Raw genomic sequence first — 9,410 nt, forward strand, 5'->3', positions numbered from 1 at the left:
TATTTTTTATTTATATTACTACTAGCATGTAGCACAATGGTACCGTTTTGGAATCATGGAGGAATGCTTAAATCCAATGCCGGACCTTTGCAACTCTAGACACATGGTTTTGCAAATAGGGATGACGTGATAATAATTATGACGATGATGCTTATCAAGAAATGCACACTAGGTCGTTACAAAAAAAAAATAGCCCTCGTTTCTTTTATGTTTATTAGAATCCAGCATAGAAAAACATCGGAAGTATATATTGAGCTCACCAATTAATTTGTTAGCTTGGTAAAAGTCATTGGATAGCAGTGAATTTTTACACTGCTCTTGAAGTTGCTCAGTTGCTTGAGAAAGAAAAAAGTTACTTTAATTTGGGACGAGAAACTTATAGGGTGTTGGTTTGAAGAATGATCGAGCAGGTGCATCATCTTCTCACTCCTCACTTTTCTGTCTAATTTGTGGAACAAAATGAGTTCATACATCATCATCTCATTTCTTAGAAGATACTCCATCCGTCCCTAAAAGAATGCAATTCGGGAGTAGTGTCATATTTTAGCATATTAAGTTTGACTAATTATAAATAAAAAATATAAATATTTATAATTATATACCATTAGATTAGATTAATTATGAAATATATTTTTATAATAAATTGATTTAGAGCCATAAATATGAATACTATTTATTAGAAACTTGGTCAAACATGAAGCACTTGACTGGCACACAATCCATATCACATCCTTTTTTTTTGACAGAGGTAGTAATAATTAGTAGTAGTACGAAGAATAGAGTTATTCTACAAAATTTGAGTAATGAATTCATGATGTGTCATCTCATATAAAATGATTCGATTTCTCAAACCAAATACTCCCTCCGTCCTATAAATAGATTGACTATGGGACTCGTGCCGGTCAAACTTTTTTAAGTTTGACTAGATTTATATAAAATATTAGCAATATTTATATTTTTAAATAAGTTTATTATGAAAATATATTTAAAGATCTATCTAATAATACTAGTTGTGTACCATAAATATTAATAGTTTGTTATATATATATTTGGTCAAGTTATAGATGGTTGACTTCTTGGTAACCAAGAACGGTTATTTTTATCGGACGGAGGGAGTACTCCGTAGTCTCGACTTTAGTTTTTTTTTTTTTTGACTTTTCAGGGTTTTTGATTAAAAAAAAAAGATAAAATCGGTGACGCTGACACACAGCATGAGCACGCGCTTTTCCGTTGATGCAACTTTGCTGGGTGCCCGTAGCAGCGGAGATCCGGAGACAGACACACACACGGGCAGACCGGTCGGTGCACGGAGGGAATGAACCAACCAACCAGAACCAGCAACGGAACGGAACGGAACGGGAGTAGCAGAGGCCAGAGCAGGACAGAGTAGACGCGACGCGAAGTGGAACCAAACCGGCAAACGGAACGGAACCTCTCATCGGCTCCTCCCTCCCGGCCTCCCCTTGGTTCGCTGCTGCTGTCGCCCGCCACGGCGCCTCCTCCACTTCCAGATCTTCCCGCCGCCCCCAAAAATAGCGCCCACCAAAACCCTACCCTGCCTGCCCTTGCCCGCCCCTCCCCTCCCCTCCCTCGCGGCCTCCGCCCCCGGCCCCCGCCACCGGAGTAAGTAATAAACCCTAGCCCCACCTCCTCCGCCGCCATGGCCGGCCCGTCCGGCGCCTCCTCCTCCTCCTCCTCGCGCGGCGCCGTCGACCGATTCTACAGCCCGCCGCACGTGCGCCGCCAGCAGCAGGAGGAGCAGCTGCAGCGGCTCATGGGCCTGGCCCAGGGGCAGGGGCAGCAGCGCCCGTCGTCCCCGGCGGCGGGCACGCTCACGCCCAGGGCCGCCGCCGCCAGGCAGCAGAAGATGCCACCGGCCGAGACGCCCGCCCCGGTCAAGGAGCCCGAGAGGCGGGCCGCCGACGGGCCCTCCAAGCCGCCCCCCGTGTCCGCGCCGGCCTCCACCGCCAAGGCGGCGGATGCGGTCACCGCCGCTCCCCCGGCAGCGGCGCCCGCGGCGCTGGACGAGACGGGGAATCTCGACAGGTTCCTCAGCTCCACCACGCCATCTGTGCCCGTGCACTACTTGCCCAAGGTTTGCCTCCTCAGATTCTTGTTCCTCTTCCGGTGGAATTTTAAGTTGCGTGCTTGCCTTTGCTTGCACCGGTTGCGTTGCGCGCGCGTCCGTGCGGTGCTTGGTTTGACTGCGACGAAACGTTTGTGGCTGCTAGAATCATGCAGCAAAACTGCCGCTGATTGTCAGATTTTTGCCTGATGGTGCCGAATTCGTATTGCTGTTGTCAATCATTGTGATTGGGGAAAGTTTGGGACCCGTAGCTGTGAAGAAACTTTGCTTTTCTCTAGTGCCAAGTTACACCTCTACGATTGGAGAATTAAATTAGAGAATATTCCATTTTTCCTACATTTATGCCAACTTGTTTTATATCTGTGCTGCATGAGTGTGTTACTGTAGGTGATTATTTTACAGTTTTTTGCCAGTACACAATTGGAAAGTGTTGCTAGAGCGATCAATATCAACTGCACTGATGTAGAAACCCTTTTCTTCAAACAAAGAACTGTTAGTTCAAAAGGTTGGGATGAGTTCCCTATGTTGATGTTGCAGTCATGTGAGTCAGCCAACCTAGGTTCTTTCCCTGGGCAAGCCAGTTAGGAAGCACTTAGTGCCAAAAAGAATCTGGTCCGTAGCATTATTTTATGGTCAGGCCAGCAGTATTGCTTCCAGGAGAGGTACAATTTATATTCATCGTAGAAAAGGAGTTTTTTTGTGAGAATTATTGAATATGTTGCTTTTGAAGGTTTTTTTCTTTGTTTCCTCAGTTTGGTTTATTTTATAATAAATGATGATGCATTTATCCAGACCAGCATGAGGGGATGGAGGATTGCTGATGTTACGAATTCTCGACCATATTTCTGCCTTGGAGATCTCTGGGAGGCTTTCAAGGAGTGGAGCTTTTACGGGGCTGGTGTCCCCCTTGTCTTAAGTGGAAGTGAATCTGTGATTCAGTATTATGTGCCGTACCTTTCTGGTATACAGTTGTATGCGGACCCTTCAAAGCTTTCATCGAGGACCAGGTAAGATAGCGTATAAGATCAACATTTGTTTTATTTTCTTTATTTTTGTCAGATACAATATTCTGTTCATCAATAGCCTTGCTTTATAAATGTGAAACAGAAGGAAATAATCTCATGGCTTCTGAATCCTGGAAATTAGTTATGAACTTGGAAACTTCATGCATTGCTTTTTTTCCTTTAATGAGGAGACTGCATTTTTCTTATGGCTTGCATGCATTGTGCTGTTACCTTTCGAACCATCTTGACAACCAAAATATTCCCACTCTGTTTAGAGTCATTTACATCTCAAAAATTCGTATCATACAAAGGATTAACTTGCGTAAGAAACACAACAACAACAACAACAAGGCCTTTAAGTCCCAAACAAGTTGGGGTAGGCTAGAGTTGAAACCCAGCAGAAGCAATCAAGGTTCAGGCACGTGAATAGCTGTTTTCCAAGCACTCCTATCTAAGGCTAAGTCTTTGGGTATATTCCATCCTTTCAAGTCTCCTTTTATTGCCTCTACCCAAGTCAACTTCGGTCTTCCTCTGCCTCTCTTCACATTACTATCCTGGCTTAGGATTCCACTACGCACCGGTGCCTCTGGAGGTCTCCGTTGGACATGTCCAAACCATCTCAACCGGTGTTGGACAAGCTTTTCTTCAATTGGTGCTACCCCTAATCTATCACGTATATCATCGTTACGAACTCGATGCAAGCGGTAGAGTCTTACCGCCTGTGACCGGAAGGTCCCGGGTTCGAGTCGCGGTCTCCTCGCATTGCACAGGCAAGGGTAAGGCTTGCCACTGACACCCTTCCCTAGACCCCGCACAGAGCGGGAGCTCTCTGCACTGGGCACGCCCTTTAGAGTTTAATATCAGAGGGTTGGTAAAATTTTATTTTCTTATCTATTGTTCGCATTTCAGCTATTAAAAAGGTATTCTGACGTGACAGGATAGGGCCATCTGGTAGGCAGCAGATCGATTGGCCCATCGGATTTTAAATGGATCATAAATAGGGATATGATTTATACTTATTGAACAATATAAAAATGGTTTCAGTTTAGAAAATCCTTTCCTTTTTGATGGAGTCTAGAAAATCCTGTTGATGGATGACATTAGCTAAGATTTATTTATCTGATTCCATGTAATGTAATATAAAGCTGCATATTTGGGCCATCTGGTAGGCAGCAGATCGATTGGCCCATCAGATTTTAAATGGATCGTAAATAGGGATATGATTTATACTTGAACAATATAAAAATGGTTTCAGTTTAGAAAATCCTTTTCATTCTGATGGAGTCTAGAAAATCCTGTTGATGAATGACATTAGCTAAGATTTATTTATCTGATTCCATGTAATGTAATATAAAGCTGCATATTTGTCTATTGAGCACTTGAGGGAGTAATTCTTTGATCAAAAAAGAATGTGTACAGCTTTTCCCTTGTTCATCTCCCAAGTGGTTTTGTAGTCAGGTTATGTCATAGTTGCCAATAGATCTTTTTGCTTGTTATTCACCTATGTGACGCTCCATAAATTTGACTGCTCAGTATAAGAGCCTTTGATCTTGTTAAATTTCCAATGGAAATTGGAGTGCTGATATGCAACTCATGTATTCACTTTCTATATGTGGTCGTGAATCTGCTTTTGATATTATCCTTCTTTGACCTATGGGATGCTTCTTGTATTGGGAAGTTCCTTCTTGGATTAATTCAGTTGTGGTTGTTTTTTATATTGCTCAACTGATCTTACTTTTCTTGAACTTGATTGATCTTATCATGTTTCACTTGGTCATCCAACATGATTCTAGGACTGAAATAATTGTAAGAACAATGCAATAGGAGCAAGGAACCCCCTCTTCTACCCAAAACCACTTAGGCATTTTGTTGTTGCGCTTATTGGTAAGCTTTAGATTGTCCATGAATAAATGTGTTATTCAGGATATCATCTTAATACTTAAGTGGGGATGAAACTGGACTTATCGAAACTACCATCAGGATAGATGACTTTTTTTTAAAGAGGTCAATTGCCGTTGGATTTGCCAGAGTCACTTATCCATTGTACATGAGTTGATTGAATTATCACATTATTGGAGCCTAGAGCAGAAAGAGTCCTAATAATGCAAACAACACCTTTACTAGAATTTCGAGAAATCTAGTTTATTTTACCTGTATGATTTGTAGCTGTGTATTTTGTTGTAGCCTTACAACCTACAAGTCACTACGATTTGTAAGTCTTTTAGCTGTGTATATTGTTCATTGTGGACATAAAAAATAAGCATCAAAACTCAAAAGAAATCAACATGAATTGTCTAAAGGCTTTCTTTTTCCCCACTGTGGCTGTTCTTTTCTTGGTTCTGCGGTTTTCATAGCTCGTAACACGGTCTTAGTTAATTTTCTCGTTTAATTAAGGCATCCTTGGGAGGAAAGTGATGGGGAATCTATGGATACTAGCAGCGAAGGTAGCAGTGAAACTGATGCTGACCGATTAAGAAGCTCAAGCGTGGAAGCTACATGTCGATTGGAGGGTGGCTTTCAAAGGGATGGTGATGAAATGCACTCACCATCGACTCGTCCAATTTTCGAATATCTTGAGACGGATCCACCATTTGGTAGAGAGCCTTTAACAGACAAGGCAAGTCTTTATTTCGTATGTCAAATGAAATGTGTCTAGATATGTTATTTGTTGACACTTTACTCTAAATTTCAATTCAGGTATCAGTTCTTGCAACTAAATTTCCAGATTTGAAGACATTTAGAAGTTGTGACCTGCTGCCAACCAGTTGGATGTCTGTTGCATGGTATGTCTATAATGCTCTTGGATTCTCTGACATCATTTACAATGCAATCTTTTGAGTGGTAGCATCTCTGAACTGTACTGCTCTTTTTTGGTTGACGTTTGTAAGCTTTTGACTATTCCATTTCTTATAGGATAATCTTCCAACTTTACCATTTTTAGTGTTTAAATAACTAATTCCCAACTTTATACATACCAAATTAATTTTTGTGTTCATTGCCACTACCAATAGTTTTCTGAGACCTCATTTCACAGTTGTTGTGCTTTCTATTAGTTACTGGTGCTTATAAGTTTCTATATAGCAAGAATTGTCACTTGTACTGTGGTTCAAACAGAGGCTACACTTCATATTGACTGATAGAATACAAAGGGGTACTTACTAAATTTCAGTTGCTTGCCACTGACACCCGTCCCTAGACCCCGCACAGAGCGGGAGCTCTCTGCACTGGGTACGCCCCCAACGTAAAATTTTAGATTAGGGGTAGCACCAATTGAAGAAAAGCTTGTCCAACACCGGTTGAGATGGTTTGGACATGTCCAACGGAGACCTCCAGAGGCACCGGTGCGTAGTGGAATCCTAAGCCAGGATAGTAACGTGAAGAGAGGCGGAGGAAGACCGAAGTTGACTTGGTTAGAGACAATAAAAGGAGACTTGAAATGATGGAATATACCCAAAGACTTAGCCTTAGATAGGAGTGCTTGGAAAACAGCTATTCACGTGGCTGAACCTTGATTGCTTATGCTAGGTTTCAACTCTAGCCTACCCCAACTTGTTTGGGACTTAAAGGCTTTGTTGTTGTTGTTGTTGTTGTAATGTAAAATTTTAGAAGAGCAATACTGTAACTGAAGTGTTGCTATGACTCTACATCAGTTTCATCCTGGGGCTTACAATTGCAGGTACCCTATCTATAGAATCCCAACTGGACCAACACTCAAGGATTTGGATGCATGTTTCTTGACATTTCATTACTTATCAACACCTTCCAAGGGTATGTTCCATCTTTTGCTGGTATCTAGTCTTTCCTTGCACCAGATAAACTCCCCTCATTCTTCAGTTCATTTGATAGCTAGATTCCTTTTTCACAGATACTGATCCCAGTACACCAGCATGCCCCAGTTTTGGGGGCCTTAATTGCAGTACGAACGCCACTGGTAAACTAACATTGCCTGTCTTTGGACTGGCATCATACAAATTAAAGAGCTCTGTTTGGTCCTCAAATAGGCCTGAGGAGCAGCAGCGTGCAGCTTCGTTGATGCAGACAGCAGATGAATGGCTTCGCCATCGCCAAGTGTACCATCCAGACTTCCGATTCTTTCTCACCCACTACAACACAGCATTGAGATGACACGAGATGGCCACATCTCGCTGTAAATTGTCTTTATTAGTATGTTATATGTTGTTGGATGAGCCGGGCTACCTGTAACACTATGTTGTTGATCATGTAACATAGCGCTTCTCTGAACTTTTTTGGTATGGTTCAGTAGTTCAAGCCAGACAGCTAATTTGTAACTCCTCCAATAATTCTTTTGATGTAGGTAAACTTTTGAGAGTAAACATTATGGAGATCTGTAAAACAGAAACTGATGGTTATAAATTTTTTGAACTTATAGACTTGAGAACACATTGATTATCAAATCTCGTATTATATGTTTTCATCTAAGACCCAGAATATCTGGAGCTATTAGAGCGATGATTAGTTTCTGTCTTTCTTTTCCTCAAAAAAGGGGACCTCTGAGGCTCTTGCAAAATCTAGCGACGAAAATGAAGGATCTGTGCGGTGGTTGTAGATGTCATTTTACTTTGAATCGTGTGGGCTAAAACTTCTTTTCCAGAGCTCGTATCTTGGAAAGTGGAAACAAGGGGATATGTCCATTTCTGTCCCACTAACTCTTGTGTAATTTAGCCAACATTTAGATACTAATAAACTGTCTATCAAACAAAAAATTCTTGTGTAAACTGTCCAAAATTGGTGCTGACTATCAAATCCATTTGGTTCTGATGCCATCTAAGGCCTTGGTTGGATGCATGTGTATCCACTCTAATCCGCATGTGTTGGAGTGGAATGAAATGTAATTTAGGTCATGTTCGCTTGAATTTATCAGTCATAGTACAATATTTTTCTCTCTCAAATCAGCGAATAGTACTTTTTCAACCTGGCTTTTCAGCGAAGCGAACCGGCCTTTAATTTAATTCCACTCAAATTTATTTCAACACACGTGGATTAAGACGAATACATACGCGTTCAAATAAGACCTAAACTAAAACAATGCTGGTGGTTGGCACCCTCGTAGAGTCGTATCACAAGTTATGTTGAGTCTGTGACAGGTTATGTCCTCACGGGCAAAGTGGTGCTCGAACACGATGGCTACTCGTGGGACAGGTGTGGCACCGAGTAGAATCGAGCAACGAGCTGCATTGTGGTGGGTGCACCCCTAGCCTCACCCAGCGCATGAGCACCCTTGCGTAGGGCATGAAGAATCCTCTTGAGCCGTATTGGTAAGGCATCAAGCAAGGTTGTAGTAAGCTGTAAGCCTAGTGCATTTGTACTCCTTTTGTTTACATTTCATGCATTTTTATGCTTGCCTTGCTTGTGTTGTAATCAATCATCAAAAAGGGAAGATTGTAAGGATCATGCGACCATGATTATATATTTGAGTTTTGATAATTGTCAAGACAATAAGCCCAGGACTAACATGTGCACCAAAGATGTGTTAGACAGATTTACAAAGATTCTAGGGATGCAAGAAGTAAAAGCGAATTGAAAGATATTAAAGCCAAGACATAGAGAGGGTTGAATTATTGGACTTGTCTCATTACTTTTATATGATTAAATCAGAAGAATATAATGCTCAAGTTGTAGATATTTGAATAAATCTTCCAACAAGTTCAAAAACATCAAAATCAGAGTTTGGTGATAGAAGATACGGCCAAAATACTGAAGCACCAACAAGCTGCCACCTTAGTGATGTTCACTAGATGATATAGCGTGGAAGTTTTATTGATCCGGTGCTGGGTATGAGATTTGGTGTTTACATCTCCTTCTTTTAGGTATGAAATTTTGGAGGATTGTTTTTTCATTGCCTTCTCTATGATTGCCTAGCCCATGATGCGCCTTTTGAGCTTAAGGCGGTTTAAAAACTCCACGTCCCAGAGTGCTGTTGTTTTCTTAGACTATATTCAGCCGAAGGATAATTTTCTGGGCCATGTGAAAATTTAGTCAAGCGTCTAAGATGATGGACCCACTCCATGATCAAAAGGTCAAACGTCATCGTGTAAAGTTTGTAGCCTTGCCTATAAAGATTCACTGCGATGAGTTCGCTTGTTCCATGCCTACTTGACTATATCTTGGAAGCAAGACCCACACGTCCAGAAAATTTCGAATTTGAAAGGTGTGGAATGCCGAGGTCCAAATTGATTGGCCACGAAGAGTGGGCAATGATCCGGATGCGAGGAGGATAATACATGCAGTGTATTATGATTATGAAAGGTGAAATTCCAATGTTCATTGCAGAAGGTTCTGTCTAGGCAGACGAGAGTCAT

The 9,410-nt window shown here is 41.6% G+C and overlaps 1 protein-coding gene across 2 annotated transcripts; it reads left to right on the forward strand.

The window, feature by feature from the left end:
• Positions 1-1,367: 1,367 nt before the first annotated feature.
• On the forward strand, positions 1,368-7,506 carry LOC136549535 (uncharacterized). Of its 2 annotated transcripts, none has more exons than XM_066540841.1 (6): positions 1,368-2,095; positions 2,879-3,093; positions 5,530-5,707; positions 5,788-5,873; positions 6,767-6,858; positions 6,956-7,506. In XM_066540841.1, exons 1-6 carry the CDS (start codon positions 1,661-1,663, stop codon positions 7,213-7,215), a joined length of 1,266 nt encoding a protein of 421 aa, XP_066396938.1. In that variant the 5' UTR covers positions 1,368-1,660; the 3' UTR covers positions 7,216-7,506. The 2 variants fall into 2 exon arrangements, with proteins under 2 accessions (XP_066396938.1, XP_066396937.1); XM_066540840.1 differs by having other exon boundaries at positions 1,371-2,095; positions 5,485-5,707.
• The last annotated feature ends 1,904 nt before the right edge of the window (positions 7,507-9,410 follow it).

Source organism: Miscanthus floridulus, chromosome 4 (genome assembly GCF_019320115.1).
Source record: "Miscanthus floridulus cultivar M001 chromosome 4, ASM1932011v1, whole genome shotgun sequence".
In the NCBI taxonomy this organism is placed as follows: domain Eukaryota; kingdom Viridiplantae; phylum Streptophyta; class Magnoliopsida; order Poales; family Poaceae; genus Miscanthus; species Miscanthus floridulus.